The 21,419-nt window shown below is 36.2% G+C and overlaps 1 protein-coding gene across 1 annotated transcript in view; it reads left to right on the top strand.

Moving 5' to 3' along the window:
- Nucleotides 1-21,419, top strand: part of Jam3 (junctional adhesion molecule 3) — a 65,968-nt gene that overhangs the window by 33,571 nt on the left and 10,978 nt on the right. The window contains exons 2-3 of the mRNA XM_076843545.2: nt 18,199-18,264; nt 18,731-18,844. Of these exons, the coding sequence (XP_076699660.2) occupies nt 18,199-18,264; nt 18,731-18,844 (180 nt within the window). The remainder of the gene's footprint in view (nt 1-18,198; nt 18,265-18,730; nt 18,845-21,419) is intronic.

The raw sequence follows: 21,419 nt of genomic DNA, 5'->3' as shown, positions 1-21,419 counted from the left end.
TTTCACTCTGTTATGTGACAGGATTAATCAGATGCATGTGTAACAAATCTTTTATGGCTTGGTTTGGAGACAGTAGAATTAAATAGAAATAAGATAGTGTACTCAAATAACATTTCATGTCTTCCTGCTCCCTTAACATTGGAATATTCATAATACTGTCTGGCTCTGCATTTAGGGTTGTCCCTGAAAGAACAAAGGTGCAGTAGCATGATATGGATTCTTTCTCTAAAAAGAGCCATTACAGAATATTAGTGTGTCAGCATTCACCAAAGAAACAGAATAATTTGAGGATAGTTAGGTATGATAAACAGACTTTTTATCATACCTAACTGGCTTATGGGATTATGAAGGCTGATTGTCGATGTCTTCTGTTGTGGGTCAGCAACCAGGTGCAGATGAAGTCCAAAGACTATCTTCTTGCATGGGGGAATTGTTCTGTTCAGGCCTGTAGCTGATTAGATGAGACCTACTGACACTATAAAGGACAATCTGTTTTACCCAAAGTTGACCAATTTAAATATTAATCGTTTCCAAACACACCCTCCAAGTTGACACATAAAATCCCAGCAAGATTTATTTGAAATTCCATAATATTTGGTTGTGCATTTTTGTCCTTTATTTTTAAGGTTCTGATTGATTACATAACCATTTAGTTTTTGCCTAAATCACAATGGACAAATATAACCAGAACTTCATCTGTTTGTGTTCTTGTCAGAACCCATAGTTGATCATAAATTGACCAATTATGTATAAGTGAATGGGTTGGGAAAACATTGATATGTATTCTTTCTTCCTCATCCTTGGTCTTAAATTCCTTAAAAGAAAATAAAATATTGTTAAGGAACTGAGACATTGTTGAAAAGTTTCAGTTTTATAGGTTATATTTTTCTCTAAGATGGATTTTGCTAAGCAAGTATTCACAAGTGGTCTGTTTTGAAGAGTAAACATGTAGCTACTCTCCTCTGGAAGTCCTAAATTGCTGCTTTATATTTAGACTTCAGCCCTGATGGTCTAGTACAATCCCACAGTGGCGTATGCTGACGTGCACCTACGCTGCCTGAATCCTGGGCATGGAAACTTCTTTTGAGTAGAACACAACTGGACAGAATGCCAGAAGGCTAAATATAACTCTTTAGTGAGCCAGACATAAACTCTTAGTAAACAGCACATCTAACTTAGAGTGAAAACATTTTCTAAAACAACTTTTTTCCATCTTGGTTCACAGTAATAAGTATAAAACCCAATTAATTTAATGTCTCATGAAAAGATAAGCCATTGATTTTTTTTCTACTTTAGCCATCCTGCAGTTAAATAAAGAGCCATTGTTAAAGACAGAAAGAAGCCCCTTTATCTCTCACTATTCTAGCTTTTTGTTCTTTAGTTAACAGGTGTGTTCAACTGTCACATGAGTTTTATTTCCAAAATTAAAAGAGAGGTAATTAACACATTGAGACTTTGACTGCTGGTTGAATGGTCACCTTTGGAATTTGTTTTTTCTTGGACCTTCAGGATGCTTGCACTGGTGTACTAAAGCTCCTAGAAAAAAATCAATCAAAATAATCTAATCTCTACTGAATTAGGGAGTTTGTACACACAGACTAACATTATTTCAGCATTTGTTATGGTTTATGTATGTTTTTATTATAATGATTTATGTTATTGGTTCTTATTTGCCTGAGGCTCTAGAAGCATTTTATAGCCAGTAACTCTTCAGAATAGTAAAGGGAAGTAGGAGTCAAACTGGTACTCAACAATAGAGCTATATTTCTGAGCACAACTCCAGATTTGGGGTCTGGCCCTCATGGAATGAGTAAATCAGGGTTCCTCAAATAGGGCTTCACAGAATAATCACCTGATAGGCATGACAAAAAGATCTCAATCTTTCCCATCCTTTTGAATTAGGTTTGGGGCAAGTCTGCTCCAAGGAATGAGGAAATGAGTTGGGAAATAGCATTTTATTTAAAAAAATATTTATTTAAAAAGAGTACATGTATAATGGCATAAGTTGGCATGAACATACTTTATATACAGAGATATGAAAAATTGTGCTGTATATTTGTAATAAGGATTGTAATGCATTCCACTGTTGTCATGTATTTTAAAAATAAATAAATAAATAAATAAATATTTATTTAGTTGTAGATGAACACACAGTATCTTTATTTATTTTTATGTGGTGCTGAGGATCAAACCCAGTGCCTCACAAATGCAAGGCAGGTGCTCTACCACTGAGCTACAGCCCCAGCCCGGGAAATAGCATTTTAAACAAGTGAAGTGATCATCATATAACTAGTCTGACATCAGGTCCCTAGACCCTGTAAGAATTTCCAGAAGGTCTCTCAAAACTGAGAGAGGAAACAGCATTTGTTGTCCACAGCTGTGCAAATGATTCCAGATTATGAAAGGAAGGGGAAACAAAGAACACAGTAGCTTCAGAGAAGAATCCAAGGAGCTGTGTGAACTAGGAAGGCAGTTGTGAACTTCAGCACATCAGTATTTCCTCTCCTGCCTTATCATTTTCATCTGCCTGTTCCTTCCAGTCTCCCTTAACTCAGCTTCATGTCCTCACTGGAAGGAAGAAATGGCTGGGTTGAAAATGGCAGTGCCAATGCACATCTTATAAGTTTTTTGTTTTTTTTTTAAAGACCATTTCCCTTCCAAATCCATTTAAGGCTTTCAGTAGAACAATAGGACATCAGTTTAGGTTTCAGGGTCTGATTCATGTCTTCCGTTCAGCTTCAGAACTCTACACATACCTTTGCTGTCTGTTTTAGTTCTGAATAGATTTTAAATTACGTTTCTTCTTATAAGAAATATTATGAAATAAAGCAAGAAGTATGGACTAGGAATCGGTACTCTTGGCTTTTGACTTTAACTTTATACTTATAGTAATTATTCTCTCTAGGATTTGATCCCCTATCTAGAAAGTGAATTTAGTTATCCTTAAACTCATTCGTAGGATGTTGGGAGATGGAATCAGTGTTCGGAGTGTGCTTTCAGAAGCCCAGATGATATTCAGAACAACATACAGCTCATTAAAGTCCTAGCAGCACTTTGTTTCTCTCTGCTTCATCAGTTATCAAAGTGTTAATAAAACAAAGTACAGTGTCTGCTTTATACTTTTCTCTATATTAGGCATCAATCTTGCAGGCTGGTTGACAGTCCTGTTCAGGGAAAAGTACTCCAATGGGCTCAGTTCTCTTTAGTAGAATAGTCATCTGATCTACAAGAAGTAGCTTACCATCACACTTGCTACCTATCAAAATAACGTTTTCTGGATTTTAAAGGCCTCACTTCTCCTTGTCTGTTCTCCCCATATACACAACTGATTGGCTCCTTATATGTGGAAACTTATACTCTGTATAGCTGGTAGATTTTTCTGTGATAGTCCTTCCCCTGTCTATACTTGTCTTTTCAGACAAAGTATATATTTTTCCTTGTAGAATAGTGTTGAAAAGGGTGGGATGCTAGTAATTCTTGGGCCTAGTTCTTCATCAAGAGGTTACTTAGACTTAAAAATTGATCCAAATTATCTCTGGCTCTCTAAGCTGTCCTAGCTTTACTCAGGCTCTCTAACCAAATGAGGAAAGGCTGTTGTTCAAAGGCTGTGACTCACATAGATGAATAGCCCCAGTATGCCCCATCCCTGCCATCATCTTTTCTGCCCAGCTATTGCTGCAGCCTGCAGATTAATTTGTATGCATGATTATGCTGTCATCTTTTTCTGAGAACTGCAAAAAAACAATCAAACAAACAAATAAACAAACAAACAAAAAAAACCCACCTTGTTACTGGGAAGGGCTTGTGCTCTTTATTTTAGCATAGACCACATTTCTGCATGCTTAAGGCAGATTCAGAGCTGGCTTACTCTCCTACACAGTAGTGTCTCTTTCCTAAGGCTGTGATTATTGTAGTTCAAACATGAGCACACAAATGGGGAGTGGACATTGCTGGGTAGGTCTGAGGACTACACAGGCAGAGATGACCTAGGAAACTTATGACAGAGCTAGGACAGCAAAGTTAGTTTCTTGGTCAGGTCTTCCTCTGTAGAAAACCCTATGCCTGATCCCACTATTTATGGCATGGGATATACACTTAGAAATAAATTTGTATTGTGTGTAATCTTTCTGAATATTGGTTTTATTTCTTTCTCTGCAAATCTTACCAGTTATTTCTAGACACTCAATACCTAGTTTTGGCCTTAAAGAAATTTATAACTTTCTCCTTTTCACTTGCTTAATGTCATTGTAATACATACAAACCTGGCCTGGATATTTTGTGGGATAGCCTTCCTTTGGACCATCATGTGATTTAGCATTTGGAAATTAAGTAGTTAGATAATAGAGAAATAATTTTCAATCACTTTTATTTTCTCTTGCCCCATTTCTTTTTCTAATATATGTTTTTTAGTTGTAGATAGACAAAATACTTTTATTTTATTTATTTTTATGTGGTGCTGAGGATCAAACTAACCAAGTGCTCTATCACAGAGTTATAACCCCAGCTCACCTTGCCACATTTCTTATCCAGCCTGCAAACAAACAAACAAACAAAAAAAACTGGTCAAAATGTTTATTTAATCTCTTTCATAGAGTCACAGAAAAAAGAATTATAGGAACCAGCATTTAATGGAAGAGTATTAGACTTAGAGTCCAGGAACACAGTGTGAAGTACTAGCTTTATAACTTGGTTGTGGAATAGCAGGTCACTTCGTCACATCATTATTTATCAATTGGAAATAATACCACTTGCTTTATCTTCAAAGGTAATCCTAAGGATTATATCTGAATCGTCTTGCTTCCTTTTCCATCCCTGGAACTGTGACATCATTGATGTCCCTTGTTTTGAAAATGAGGAATAATGCCATTGCAATAAGCCATTTTAAAGCTTGATGCCTCTGAAAATACAGAATTAGTTTAATTGATCTCAAACAAATAGGCCTAGTGGAGAATGTAGTGACAACTTATGACAATTGCTGCTCCTGATTACCTTAAAAAAGGCACAGAGGAGAAAAACAAGAAGAGAGTAGTAAGGCTAGTTGGTATTCAGCTGGCCTTTCCATGGTTGTCTGTGCCCATCCAGGACTCCTTTCTAATTCTCTGCACTGGATGTCTGAGCTGATGTGTTTCTCTTGTTGGGGACCAAGTGCCTCTAGGCATAAAGCACATACTGACTCCCACAGTGAATCAAATAGTAGCATTTTTGTTTGCAAAAGGAAAATCAGCATTTTGGGTGTTGTTTATTGTTTAAAAAAAATGAAATAAAGAAAAGTGTTTTCTCCTGGGTTTTATTTAGCCTTGACCTGACACAGCTGGTTTTTGTGTAGTGATACTATGGATTAAACCCAGGGACTCATACATGCACTCCACCACCACCAGTCCATTTTTTGCAATTATTAATCTACATAAGGACACAATAACCTAGGTCCAGTTTCTTAATATAACTAGTGATGCCATTCTGTGTGGTTTTATAAATCCATTGTCATCTTTGCTTCCTTATAGAGACAGCCCTCCCAGGAGTGGGCCCTGGTGTCTATATTCTCAGAACTCATGCCTTCCTTAGAAGGGATTAAATATAATTGAACAAAAGACCTCGTCATCTGTGCATTTAAGCATATTTTGAAACTCAAAAAATTTAGAATTTCTGGCTTTGGTGTAAATTTAGAAGTCATAATTTTTATATTTTTCATCTATGCACACATATCCCTAATATCTCTTCCCTTATTCTTATAAGGACACTAGTCATATTGGATTAAGCCCTACCTTATGGCTTTTTTCAACCTTTAAATGCCCTATCATTTTAGAAGTTAGGACTTCAGTGTTTGAATTTGGGGGGGAGGGGCACAATTTAGTTCATACATTCTCCTTTCAATTCTCTCTTCCCTTTTTTTTTTTTTTGGTAGTCTGTTTTTCCTTCACCTGCTTTAGGCCTCATGCGGGATTTTCCTGGGATCCTCATTTGTATCATTCCACTCATATGTGATTAAATTTTAAAACTTGTTTTCCTCTAGGTCTCTTAGAAAGGCCATTGATCCCTATATAGCAAGTGTAATAATAATGGTAATAAAGAGTTCTTCTAAAATGTTTAATTGTTTATCTTCAGTTATTGACAAAAGAATAGTAAAGATTTTCTAATATTTTAACTTTTAGGAAAATGTAGAGGTACAAAATCACACTGAAAATAAAAGGAACATTATTACAAATAGAACCTAGATTTTTTGGATAATATTTCATAGCTTTTTGCATATAAAATAATTTTAAAGACAGAGCATTCCTCTGTCATGAATTGGGTTGTTCTAGTTTGCAAACACAACTTTTAGTTCTACTTGAAATAATTAAGTCTCTGGGAAATCATATAAGCTAAGAATGTCCACTTACCAATTTACAGTGAGAGAGAACACTCCAATGTCAAAAGAAACACTGACACATTGTATATAGTATTGAAATGTAACATTCTATCCCATAAATATGTAAGTCACTATGTGTCAATTAAAAATATAAAATGTTTTTCAAAAAAAGAAAAAAGAAACACTGACAGACCAGTGATCAGGGGTTGAAATATTGGCTTTCAGCCAGCTTTATTATACACTTGGTATAGATTTTTGTTTTGCCATTTGCCATATGTGTTGAAATTGTCTGTATCTCTCTTTCCCACTTGGAACCAGTAACTCTTCCAAAAACTACTTGGGTCTTAGCATTACTATTGGGAATCAAGAGTATACAATGAACAAGAATGGCTGAAACTGCAAAGTAGTTACAGTGCTAGCTTATAGTGATCTGAGCAAAGTGGCTTTACACTGTCTTGATCTTGAATAGTTAGCAGCTGGTTCCCAGTTTCTCCCCTTAAGCCACAGACAGCAAAATAGACCTTATTTGCTAATTATTATATATGTCTGTTTTCACCTGTCTGGGGGATACCTGAAGGACTAGTGCAGGGTGCTTGCCTCTGTCTTATATAACTAGAAAACCAGGCAAGAACAGTGGACACTACTTGTAAGAGATACAAAGTAACTATAAACCCACAGAGCCTGAAGAGATTCTGGCTAGACATAAAGAGTAGGCACAGAGGTAAAGCTTTGTGAGATTCTTTAGGAGATAAGGATACTCAAAAACAACCACATATATTGGGGAATATTGAAAGCCATGCTTATATCCAGGCAAGACACATACTCAGAGAAAGATCTGAGAAAACTTTAAAATCCTATCTCAGGCTTGATCCCTAGGTTTAAAGCAAGACTCGCTATAGCTAAGGGTGAAGGAGAGCTAGTCTGCAAACTTCATGTATGTTTCAACTTTTGGCATTCAAGGTGATCTCTGCTAATTCAGGGTGATATCTGTTAATTCAAGGTGATCTCCGTTAAAATGTTAGTGAAATGAGGTTAAAAAACCCTGGTAATCATGATTGAAAAGGAATAGTTTTGCAAAAGTTTGGAAGTCTCAAAATAAACTTGTAACTGCAGTGTTAAATAATAATTTTTATTTTTCAGAAACCATAAATAGCAAATCCTGGGTCAGGGGAAGAATCTGGTTTCAGAGTTATCATATTATAATAATCAAATGCCACATTTTTCAACAATAGAAAAATTGTAAGTATAGAGAGAATAGGAAAACATGACTCATTCAGGGGAATTAAATGGATTGATAGAAGTTGTCTCAGAAGAAACAGACTTTTGACTTAGTAGACAAAGACTTTGTTTAAAATATGTTTAAAGATAATATGGAAAAAACAAGGAAGAAGGACTAAAGAAAATCAAGAATATGGTTTGTGAATAAAATGGGATTTATCAATAAAGAGATGGAAATTGTAGAGATGAACCAAACAAAATCTGAAACTAAAACCACAACAATTGCAAGTAAAAGTTTATTTAGAGGGGTGTAGTTGCAGATTTACACAGGTAAAGAAAGGAATCAATGATCCAATTAAAATTATTGAGTATGAGGATCAGAAAGAACAAGAATGAAGAAATGTGAACAGAAGTTAAGAGACTTTTGAAATACCATCTGAGGAACCATGACACATTATGGGTGTTTCAAAAGAGAGATAAAGGGGAAGAAAGATTATTTTAAGAAATCATAAAGAAAAATACAGGGGCTGGGGATGTGGCTCAAGTGGTAATGTGCTCACCTGGCATGCGCGGGACGCTGGGTTCGATCCTCAGCACCACATAAAAAAAATAAAATAATTATGTTGTGTCCACTGAAAAATAAATAGTAAAAAATTCTCTCTCTCTCTCCCTCTCTCTCCTCCCTCCTCTCTCCTCTCTCTTTCTCTTAAAAAAAAAAGAAAAATACATTTCCCAAATTTAATGAATGATCTGAATCTACAAGTCCAAGAATCTCAATGGACTCTGAGTAGGATAACCCAAAGAGATCCCCACTAAGATACATAAACTTCCCAAAGCCAAAGAAGAAGAAATCTTTAGAATAATAAGGAAGAAGTGATTCGACAGATAAAAGGGATCCTCAAGAAAGATTGTAAGCTGATTTTTCATCAGAAACCTTGGAGGCCAGAAGGGACTGGTATGATGTATTTAAAGTGCTGATGAAAAAAAATTCTGTATTAGCCATAACAGTTTTTTGAAAATGAAACAAATTAAGATATTGCCAAACAAAAGCTGTAGAAATTCATTATCACTAGAACTTTAGAAGAAATATGAAAAGTAGTTCCTTAGGTTGAAATGACTTTGCACTTTCTTTAAAAAATATTTTTTAGTTTTAGGTGGCTACAATATCTTTATTTTATTTTTATTGGTGCTGAGAATCGAACCCAGTGCCTCACGCATGCTAGGTGAGTCCACTACCACTTGAGCCACATCCCCAGCCCCATGACTGCACAAGTGTATAATAAATAATTATAATACTATATTGTTTGACACACAATGTGTAAAGATTTAATTTATGACATCAATAACATAAAGGGGGAGATAGAGTTGAATTTTTGTATGCAAGTGAAGTTACATTGGTATCAGTTCAAATTGTTTTAATCCTCATGATAACCAGAAAAAAAAAAAAACCCTATAGATTAAAGAAATGAGACACTAAAGGAAATTAGAAGTGAATCACTATAAAACACACCCAAACACAAAAGAAGACAGTGATAGAAGAAATGAGAAAAACGAAAAGCTATATGGCCTACAGAAACAAATATGGAAATGGCAGAATTAAATCTTTCCTTATTTGTGATTACGTTAAATGTAAAATGGGCTAAACACCATGAACAAGTGATATTTATTCTTGAAATTCAAGGATGGTTTAACATGTAATTAATGAAAGTATTGCATTATAGAAATCAAGGAGGAAAACATGATTATCTTAATTCAGAAGAAGCTTCACTTTCATGATTAAAAAAAGAACTCAGTAAAGTAGGAATAGAAAGAACTTCCTAAACTTGATAAAGGCCATATAGGGGGGGGGGGGGGAATCACAACTAACATCATACTCAATAGTAAAAGACTGAGCTGGGCATGATAGCACACTACTATAATCCCAGCACCTTGGGAGACTTGAGGCAGGAGGATTGTGAGTTCAAAGCCAGCCTCAGTAACTTAGCAAGGCCATAAGCAATTTAGCAAAACCCTGTCTTAAAATAAAAAGGACTGGGAATATAGTTTAGTGGCTAAGTGCTCCTGGTTTTAAACCCTGGTATCAAAAAAAGAAAAAAAAAGTGAAAGACTGAAAGCTTTTCCTTTAAGATCAGAAATAAGACAAAACATGATTATGTTCATCACTTCTGTGTTGTCAGCTTTCTGTTGCTGTGACAAAATACCTGATAAAATCAACTTAAAGAGGGGGAACAATTATTTTGGCTTATAGTTTCAGTCCTTGGTTGGATGGCTTCATTGCTATTGGCCTGGAGTGAGACAGAGGATCCTGGCAGAGAGGGTATGGTGGAGTAGAGCTGCTTACCTTGCTGCAGCTGGGAAGCAGGATGGAGTGTGGGGGAGAGGCAGATAAGAGCCCAGAGAGAAGATATAGTCAAAATTCTAAGATACCTGAAGATATCTAAGATATCTGCCATCAAAGATACTCCCTTCAACAAGGGTTGAACCTCCTGTGGTTTCCACCACCTCCAAGTAGTTTTCATTCAGCTGTGATCCATCAGTGAACTAATCCACTGCTAAGGCCAGAGCCCTTGTGATCCAAGGGCTGCATAGGAGACCAAGCCCTCAACACATAAACTTTGGGAGATTCTAGATACAAACTATAAAAACTTTTCTTTACCAGAATGAAGAAAATTTCTAGCTAGAGCAGTTGGTAAGAAAACAGATATTTAGGTTTGAAAGGAAAGAGGTATAATTATCTCTATTTGCAGATGACATGATTTTATATGTAGAAAATCCTAAAAATCACACACATACATACACACACATAAATAAACAAATTCAACAAAGATGCATTATACAGAGCAAACACGTAGAAGTTATGGTTTCCATTCTGGCATGTGAGGAGCTTGGAGTCCTTACTCCATCCTCATAAGGAAAAGGATCAACCTAAGGATCATCATCTCTTAGATCATTAAGGGAACTGAAATCACACATCAGACCATTGCCCCAAATGGAGAGAAAGACAGGCAGACACATAGAATGCTAATCTACTAGAACAGAAACCCAGGAGCAGAAACATCCATGGGAATCAGTACCAATAGCAGGAACTAGGTACTAGGAAGACCTGAACTAAAAATAAATTGCTGGAGGCTTAGTGTGAACAAGTTAAAAACTCCAGGGAACCTAGTTTTAGGAGGTTCCTGATACTTTTGAGTGTTACCTCCAGGAACCCTATCAGGTTCTCTTAGTGAAACTTGGAGGACAATCCCTTTCAGATGGAGGGAAAATGTATTATTTTAAAATAAATCTAGAGCATTCTGTTCTTAACAAGGTCTGCCCAGAAGAGAAACTCTTTGCAGACTCTAACCAATTAGGGAATATTATCAGTCCAGTTGACTAGAAAGAAGGGAAATATCTTAAGTCCAGCTCACTCTGACCATCTTGTCCAACCTAAGCCCTGAGGGGACAGGAAAACACTTGTGAAAATCACAGCCGAAGGGCACAGGTCACTAAAAGATGAAAGACCTAATTATGGGGTTGTAGGCTGTCTCCCTTGCCCCCACATTACCACTACATCTTTAAACACCTATATACCACAGTTTATTTTACTCAGTACATCATGTTTGGCTTTCAACAAAATTCACAAAGTTACTAAAGGGCAAGAAACAATCTGAGAACTCAGAACTCTGATGTAGCAAAGATGTGGGAATATCAGACCCTTGTCTGATTTGATACAAATGTTATTAATGTGCCAAGGGTTCTACTGCAAAAAGTAGATAACATGCAAGAACAGATGAACAATGCAGGTAGAGAGATGAAAATTCTAAGAAAAAATAAAGAAGAGATGCTAGAGATTAAATATCTGCAATAGAAATGAAAAATACCCTTGATGAACTTTTGTCATTTGAACGCAACTCTGGCAAGGATCTCTAAGCTTGAAGATCCCTCAAACCACAAAGAACCTAAAAAAAAAAAAAAAAAAAGGAACAGAATATCTAAGAACCGTGGAACAACTACAAAAAGTGTAACATATAATGGTAATAACATTAGAAAAGAAAGAAATGTTTGAAGCAATCATGATTGAGGATTTCCCAAAATTAGTGTCAGAACTAAACGATGGGTCCAAGAGTCTTGGTGAACAACATCAAGCAGGATACATGCTGAAAAGTCAAAATCTATGCAATTATATTCAATCTGCAGAAATAAAAAGTTTTTGAAAGCAGGGAAAGGGGGAAAGTTCCTTTCTTATGGGAGAGGAAGTATATAAATTACACCAGACTTTAGAAACCATGCAGATAAGAAGAGAATGGAGCATTTCCAACTTTGGCCATTACTTAAAAGCTTTTCTGAATGTTATCTATTTCACTTTTTGTATGAATAGGAGTTTTCTTTTTTCTGGGATAAATACTCAATATTATCGCTGGGTCTTATGGTAGTTGCATGCCCAGTTTATTTTAATTTATTTTTATTATTTTATGTCTTCTTTTTAGTTATACATGAAAGTACAATGTATTTTGACATATCATGGAGTATAACTTCCCATTTTTGTAGTTGTATATAATGTGTAGTTACACTGGTTGTGTATTCCTATATGAACATAGGAAAGTTATGTCTGATTCATTCTATGATCTTTCCCATTCTCATCTCCCCTCCCTTCCCCTTACTCCACACTGTCCAATCTGGTGACAACGGTCCCCGCCCCTCTATTGTGAGTCAGCATCCACATATCAGAGAGAGCATTTAGCATGCCGTTTTTTTTTTTTTTTTGGTTTGTTTTTGTTTTAAGAAATTGACAAATGGCAATGGATATAGCATAGTGAATCCTGATTATAATGTAACAATAAAAAAAATTTAAAAAGGAAACTGACAGGACTGGGATTGTGGCTCAGCAGTAGAGTGCTCGCCTATCATAGGTAAGGCCCTGGTCGATCCTCAGCATTACATAAAAATAAATAAATAAATAAAGGTATTTAAAAAGAAAAAAAAGTAACTGACAAATGGTTTTCCAGAGCACATGTGCCAACAGTTAATTGCAAGAAAGTATTCTATTAAAGATAGTTTTTTTTTTTTTTTTTTTAAGTTTGGAAGGGTCTACTGGACATTTCTGTACTATCTTTGCATTGCAACTTCCTATTAATCTATAATTTATAATTATTTCAACATTAAAACTTTAAACACTTTTATTTCTAAATGACAATGAATATCAAATCACTTTGGTATTTGGATTCCAGTGAATAAATGAAAAAATTAAGTAATGCTGATATTTACAGTTTTCTAGAAGTGATATGCTTTGCAGTTATTTAAACTTATGTAAAAAAATTAGATGCCAACCTAAGTAAATGGAAAAGTCTATAGTCCTTTTGAGTTTTTTTAGGTGGATACCTAAGTTAAAAGAAATTAACTGTCTTAATTATGTTTATGGTCAGCACATAATGAAAATCCTTTTGTGACCATGGATAATTTTGAGGTGACCTGTGAACTTCTCACATTTCAATTCAGCATTAATGTTTTGAAGTTTTGCTTTGGGGGTCCTTAATGAACATCAGCATTTTGTAGTCTGCTGTTCTATCCAGCTAAAAGGTAGTGAAAAGAGAAAATAGCTGAGTCTGCATATCAAAAGACTTTCTCTTTACCAAAAGTGGTTGTGTTCTTATCTTCATAAGACATTTACAGTTGAATGTGAGAGATGGTGTTCCACCCCTTTTCTTCACTCTGTATTCTATGTTTAATCTGTGTGAGTGATCTAGTTTTTGTCTTTGCCATCATCTGGTGTTATCACTATTTTTTAAAAGATGTTTTAATTCTGGTAAAATATTCATACAAATTCCCTTTTATTTTTTTATTTTTGTGGTGCTATGGATAGAATCCAGGGTTCTCACACACACTAAAAGCAAGTGGTCCACCATATCCCCATTCCCAAATTTGCCCTTAAAGTGTACATTTCTAAGGCATTAAGTAGAATCATAATAATATATGACCACTACTGTTTGTTTCTAGAAGTTCTTCATCTTTTTATCATCCCAAACACAAACTGTACCCCTAAAGTAATACATTCTTCCTTTTCCTCATCTTCTGGTACCCTCTAGCCTACTGTCTATAGATTGCCTATTTTAGTTATCTCATGTAAGTGAAATCATAAGTTTGTCTTTTTGTGCCTGACATTTTATTTTATATAGTGTCTTTAAGGTTTATCCACATTGTAACATGTGCCAATTTATTTTTATTTCCTTTTTTCTACTTTTTAAGGTTGAAAACACTATTGAATGTATATTCTGTATTTTATTTATCTATTCATTTGTAGATGGTCATTTTTTTTCCCTTTCAGCTACTGTGAACAATGCTGCTGTGAACTTTGTTTGATATATATCAGTTTGAGTCCTTCTTTCAGTTCTTTTGCCTGTATGCATAAGGGTGGTACTTTAGCTAAATCATATAATAATTCTATGATTAACTTTTTGAGGAATTCTCAGACTTCTCCACAGTGGCTGTACTGTTCCCGTCAGCAGTGCACAAAGGTTCTGTTCATATCCTCACCAACACTTGTTATTTTCCTTTTTAATATTTAAAAAAAATAGTTCCTCAATGAATGTGAGGTAGTGTCTCATTGTGGTTTTGGCTTTATTTTCCTGAAGGTTAATGATGTTCAGCATCTTTTCACGTACTTACTGGCCACTTATATACTTTGAAGGAACGTCCTTTGCCCATTTTTGAGTCTGCTTGTTTTTTTGTGGGTGAATTGTGGGAGGATTTTTTATATATCCCTTTATATTTATGCTTTGCAGTACTTTCACTCTAAGTTGTTTTTACCATTTGTTGATGGTTCCCTTTAAGCATAATTCTTAACATTTTGAATGAAGTCCAGTATACCTATTTTTCTTTTGTTGCTTGTGCTTTTGGTGTCATATCCAAGAAATCATTGTCAAATCCAGTGTGAACATTTTTCTGTTTTCTTGTAAGAGTTTCATAGTTGTAGCTATTATGTTTATATTTTTGGTCCATTTTGAGTTAATTTTTATATATGAAATATAACAAAAGAGCCCACCTTTACTATTTTTCATAGTGTATATCCATTTTTTCCCATCATCATTTTGTTAAAAAGATGTCCCTTCTCCACTGCATGATGTTGACATCCTTATTGTAAATTATTTGAAAATCATGTGAAGGTTTATCTCTGGGATTTCTGTTCTATTTCATTGTTCAGTGTATCTACTTTTATACTTTTTCCACACTGTTTTGATGTCTGTAGCTTTATAGTAAGTTTACATTCAGACATTGAAGATAACCATAAAGATGAATAAATATGGTGACTGTTTTTTAAAAAACTGAAGTGTAAGCTCTGAGAACAAAGAGTTTTATATTTTGTTTATATCATCCCTAATGTCTAGACCAGTCTCTATCATATAATACTTGCTAAATAGAAATTGCTCAGTAAATGGATCCTCCCATTTGTCATATGGGATAATTATATTTAAAATTCATATGGGATATTATATGATGGAATCCTCCTATCAGCTTAGAATCTGATGGACAGGACAAGACTAGACATGAAAATAATAGGAACAAGATTTGATAGGTTAGCAAGTTTTTTTTTTTTTTTTCTTTCTTTCTTAAAAAACCCTCTTAGTTCTAAATATTGTCACCTTGGTGTGAGTATTCTGATAGCATGAGATTTTGGGGATGCACATCTAAACTTCAGCAACTACTACTTCAAGCTGGCCCACAGACTCACTTTCTTAACTGGGTATGTCAAGATCTTATTCCTAGTATTTTCCACATGAGTTAACTTATGTTGTCTGCAAGTGTAAAGTTCATGGCTTGAAATCCTTATAGCACAATTTTTTTTAAATGTTATTATTACTAAATTTAAAAGTGGAATTCTAGGCTATTGGAGATGGACAGACTTTTTAGAATACTTATAAATTTAAGAATTGATTAGGAATAATGTGAGAATTCTGAGGAAGAATTCTCAGCTTGAACTTTATCAGATCTTGGGCCCAGTTGTTACAGTTAATCCCTTGCCTTGAAGCAGTTCTCTATTCTTGAATCTTCTTGGGACTTATTCTTTCCTAGGATTGGCACAAAAAGCTGCCTGTGAAACTTATCTGGTATAGAAGGACAGGAGAGAAATTACACCAAGCCTCCGATATGAAATGCAGAACATTCACTTTTGTTCCAATTTTTATATAGCACCTTCCTTTTCCTCAGTGTAGAGGAATAAAAGAGATGATTATCTCCACTATTTGAGGCTATTACTTTAGTTTCTTTTAGGTTGTGTCACAGGAGAGTGAGGAGTTGAAGCTTCAAACCTCAGTTTCTTGTATCTGATGAAAGAGAATGTAAAGTCAGACATGAAAAGCCAAGCAAGAAAAATTTTGTTGTAAGTGAAAGTGATACTCAAAGTATGATTTGAGGAGGGGGGCAGGGCATAGAGAGGGGTCTGAGCAGAGAATTACAAAGAAAACAATATTACTTCCAAATTTATTATTGTTTGATGTTTACCAGGAGAACTAGGACCCACCTTCTGTACTCATTGCCAATCACTTGTTCCACTCCTCCTTTTTGTTGGGAAGGGGAGGTTTTGACCCTAGTTGATCTTCTCCAGAACTATCAAGGAGACCATCACACACAGGGGCTTCATCTTCAAGTCATTTAATGTTAATATGAGTGTTGGGGGTCAACTTCATCTTAAAGTGCTTTACTAAAGAAATTTCCCTTCTGAAATACATTGAGAAACCTATAACTAACAGTACAAAGATCCCAGTAGACTCTGTCAGGATTTAGCACCATTGATCTTTCCTTCTGGACATTTTTCTTGATTGGTTCCCTTTGTTTTCACCTGTTTATTCCCAGGTTAGTATACCTGTTGTATTTCTACAATTTACTTGATTGTTCACTGAAGTCAATTCAAAGAAACCCTGGGACCCTGCTGCAATGTTGTTGGCTCATGTCCCATTGCTTAGTACTATTATCTAACAGTTTTAAGAAACAAATTGGTTTAGTTTTCCTTAGATATTTATTGTGGAGATATATATCTGTTGGCCTTCCAAGAAAATTGATACTGTGCTGACTCTAGCTATTGTAGTGCCTACTTATTCTCTTGTCCACCAGATGTTGCCATTTCTAATATTTCTACCATTTTGATGAATCTACGTACCTCTCCTAGTAATCTGCATCTACTCTATTTCTCTTCTGACCATGGCTCTCCAATTTATTTTTAGAGAAAGGATATAACTGGGCTATGCAGTTGCTATCTAGTTGGGAAGTGCTCTTATGAGTCACATCTTAGGCCTCTGCGACAGTCTTTGGGTTGGATGCTTATCCCTGGTCAAAGTTACTTGAAATCAGAATTTTGGTGTCATCTAAATCATAGTGATCATACTGAAAAAACTGTTGTCACTTTCCTTATAAGGAGCCTTGTCAGATACTTAGGGCAAACTTATATTATTCACCCATTAATAGGCTCCTGGGAGCTTTCAGACTAAAGGGGAAGTAGAAAGTGCTGCGCATGCATTGGTGTATTTTTGGTTTTCAGAAGGAGTTATCCAAAACAAAATATCTTTAGTTGCCCTGGCCGTATAGCCGTTTGTAGAAATAGTGCTTTAAAAACTAGTAGCAATTCAGGTATATTATATTTCTGTTTTCCATTTCTTTGCTTAAATGAGAAAGAAAGGATCAAAATGTATAGCTGGACATGAATGCATGTAGCTGGACCATTAAATAAAATATAGAAAGGAAAAAATGGATTGTTGTGGCCAGCAGCCTACTAATGTACAGGGAATTGGAAGGCAGCTCAGAGTAGCAAGTCTCTATTCACATTTTCTTTCCAGCATAGTTACGAACATAACCAGAGGTCTCAGTAAGAGTTTTCTCTAGTAAGACCTTTTTTGGGGTTGCCACATTTCTTAGAGGCCAAGTAGCTGAAGGATGATATTTTTTTTTTAGGTGTTGATATTGCCTACTTGATCATCTCTCTAAAATTAGTTGAGAAATTTTGAAACCAGGCAAGTAGTGTATCTTGATTTCATTACAGGTATGAACAGCTTCATGAAATCACAGTTTTGTTATCTTTTTCATTTCCACAAAGACTGATGCAAACTTATTCATGGACTGGAAACACTAGATTAGATGAAAATACTGTGATGTGGACTCTGAGCTGGTTGAGAACTCTCTCTAGGGTGGTGATGATTAACCCTCTCTAGGGTTGATGTCATCCTGAAGGGGTCGGGTAATCCAGACCAATAGTTTGGACTGTGTGATGTAGCACCAACAGCACTTTTGCTGGCCTTGAAGCCTAGAGGAAAGGAGAGAGGCTGGGAGGAGTGGCAAGAGAAGGCCCCTACAGATCTGATGAAGATTGAGACTCTAAGTAAGTAGGAAATGATTAGAGAAAGGTTTAGAGCTTCTTGAGGGCTTTTTACTGGGACAAAGAAGGAGTGTGCATTTGTAGAACTCATTTCTTGGTTCCTTTCGGACAAGTTCAGGCTGAAAGGAAAGTAGTCAACTTGCTAAGAGACTTTGTTTTGAAATATATTTTCCATCCCCTATGGTTAGGGACTGTAGCTTACATAGAAGGTTAAATCCTGATCTCAGTCCAAGGGTTTTTCTGAAGTATAGAGATGCCCTGTTTCTGATTTGATTTTTCTTTTTCCTTTCAGGCTGCCTGATAGGGGCTGTGAATCTCAAATCCAGCAACCGAAACCCTGTAGTACAGGAATTTGAAAGTAAGTACACAGAGACACTCTGAGGAGAATGGGTACCCTCTTGTGGTCACTTGGTAGTCTTGCAGTCAACTTTGGGACACATCTATATTGCGCAGGGCAGCTACTTAGTGTGCCTGTGGAGAGAAAGCAGCACATTAGCAGGCCTGCAGTACATGCTGTGCAGATTTTACATTGGATAACATTCCTTTCTTGCCTGCTTTGTGCTCTCTCAACAAAGAAGTTTCTTATATAAATCAGGGTTAGGGAAGGTGTACTCTCTAAGATCCTTACTAATGTCTTAATTGTTTTTCTGGCAAAATCTCATCTTTTTGCAAAGTCTTTTGGAAGTTTGAAGGTATTGACTGGGTTTATAATCTGCATAAAAGGGCTTTTAAACTAGAGATGGCTTACAGGGTCTAGTTATACTTGTGATCTCAGAAGTGTTCCACATTCACTGAGTGTTCGTTTTTTTTCCTTTGCTTATTAGGTGTAGAATTGTCTTGTATCATTACGGATTCACAGACAAATGACCCTAGGATTGAATGGAAGAAAATCCAAGATGACCAAACCACATATGTGTTTTTTGACAACAAAATTCAAGGTATGATCTTAAAGTACTTTTGCCTGTTGACCTCTCCTTTGTCCACAGGCCTGGGCATGCACTTATGGCCAGCAGGATTGATAACCTGCATGTGTAGCCAGGACTGTTTTCATTTATAAATTTATTATGGAAAATTTCAAACATGCCAAAGTATTGAGAATAGTGTACAAACCTCCCTGCATCTGCCACTCAGCTTTAACAAATATCAATTCATTAGTTAGGACTTTATGCACAACACATCTTTTTGAGGAATCACAGTGAAAGTTTTCTTTCCTCTGCTGTCGTCTTGTCATGACCTGTGACAGGAGTGATATAAGGAGTGTATTGGACTCAGGTGGAGCTACCCATCATGTCCCAGGCTTGGTGCTAGGGCAGAGACAGCACTGGGCAAGCACAGGGTGTCATGGTATGACACAATGTGGGAGGAGCATGGTGGTCAAGGAGGTGGCACCTGGGCAGTGTGGGTTGGGGGAGAGTGGGCAATTAACCAGGCAAGAGGAAGTATAAACAAATCAGGGCAGGAAAGAATGCTTCTATGTGAAGACATAGAAGCAGAGAGCTTGACTGATAGGAGTACAGTTTTCTACCACAGCTGGGGCTTGGGCAGGGAGAGGAGGAGGAGATGAGGAGATGAGGCCGGTACACTGATTGCCAGGTTAGCCCATCAGAGATTCTGAGGGGAAGTTCAGTGGTCATATTTATGCTTTAGAAGATTGAAGTTTTGCAAGGAAGAGGTTGGGGATAGGGAAAACTTGGAACAGAGTGCAAGTGTCATGTCAAAATTATAGTACCTGGAGGAAGCTAATGGTGGCCTGAACTGACACTAATGGTATCTGCAGTAGAGATTCAAGAAAGGAACCACTAGGACATCGCTGTGGGAGTTTGGCAGAAGGCCGGGGAGCAGTGGCATGGAGTAGAAGGACATCACCTTTTTTTTCTGACAGAGAAGGAATTATCAGAAGGTCAGTACAGGTAGAGTCAGATTTTTCAGAGAAGCTGAGGGTTGAGAAAGATTTGTGGAAATAAACTATGGTCATTTTGGTTTGTGTTCTAAATATCATCAGAAGTCATAGGCTCTTAAAAATAGTAGTGTTTTGCTCACTCACATGGGACTTTCCCTCACCCCCCTATATTTAAAGAGATTGGAATATTACTCTGTGGGTAGGGAGCTGTTTTCTTTGGCACTTAAGCTGCCCCTGCTGAACTGTACATACAATTTAGATCATCAGAGAAACCAAGTGAGAAACTCTTTAAAGGATTTTCTCTTCTGGGAATTAAACATCTTACTTTTAGCCCTAGGGATGGGGAATGCAAAGAAGAGAATTCACCAAGCAGGATGCGAGGGCTAGAGGAAGACTTGAGTCTACTTTGTCTCTTCTTGTATCTTGAGGCAGGACAGTATCAAAACCACTCTGCTGCGTCTCACCCTTTGATAATGAACAGTTCGGTGGTTTGCTAATATATTCACATAGTTATGCAGCCATCATCCCTATCAAATTCCAGAATATCTTCATCATCCCTGAAAGAAATCCCATCACTATAGCAGCCAGTCCCCAACTCCATCTCCCAGCAAAGCCCTTCGTCAGCTTTCTGTCTCATATCAATGTAATCTTACCTTATGTCTGGCTTCTTTCATTTAGTGTATTTCCGTGATTCACTCGTAGTGTAGCATATGTTAGTACCACATTCATTTTTATGGCTGAATCATTCCATTGTAGGTTTACCACATTATTTTATCCATTAATCAGTTGATGTACTTTTGAGTATTACCAGTAATACTGTTATGCACATTCAAATGCAGGTTTTTGATTTCTGAGGTTTTCATTTCTGAGGGATGAATGACAAATACAATCATAGGGTCATATGGCAGTTGGATGTTTAATAATTTTTAGAAACTGACAAATTGTTTTTCAAAGCTGCTTTATCATTTGAAATTCCCATCAGCAATGTGCTTCCCATATCTTTACCAACACTTGTTATTATCTGCTTGTTTGTTCCTAGAAGTCTTAGAGGGTATGAAGTGCCTTGTGGTTGTGATCTCCATTTTCTTGATGATAAATTAATCTTTCCATGTGCCATTTGTATATTCTCTTTGGAGAAATGTCTATTCATAACTCATGTTCATTTTTAATTTGGTTATTTGTCTATTTGTTGTTGAGTTGCAAATTGTGTGATACTGGTCCTTTGTGAGATACATGATTTGCAGATAACTCTTTTCTGTTGTGTGGATTATCTTTTCACCTGTTTGTGTCCTTCGAAACATAAATTTTTAACTTTAATGAAGTCCAGAATAACCGTTTTTAACTTTTGTGATTTCAAGTTATGCAAGCCCAGAATCACTGAACCATATCCCCAGCCCTCTTTTTTTTTTTTTTTTTAAGGCAGGGTCTCCTGAATTGCTAAGGCTGGCCTCAAACTGTGATCCTCTTGCCTTAGCCTCCTGAGTGATGGGATTAGAAGTGTGTGACACTGCACCCGCTAGTATAACTATTTTTTTTAATGTGCTTGTGTTTTTGATGTCATGCTGAAGAGGAAAATATACCTTATAGCTTTACTTATTACATAGTGTTACTTA

The sequence above is a fragment of the Callospermophilus lateralis genome, chromosome 2 (assembly GCF_048772815.1).
Source record: "Callospermophilus lateralis isolate mCalLat2 chromosome 2, mCalLat2.hap1, whole genome shotgun sequence".
NCBI lineage: Eukaryota > Metazoa > Chordata > Mammalia > Rodentia > Sciuridae > Callospermophilus > Callospermophilus lateralis.
This window is presented reverse-complemented; position numbering and strand designations above follow the sequence as displayed.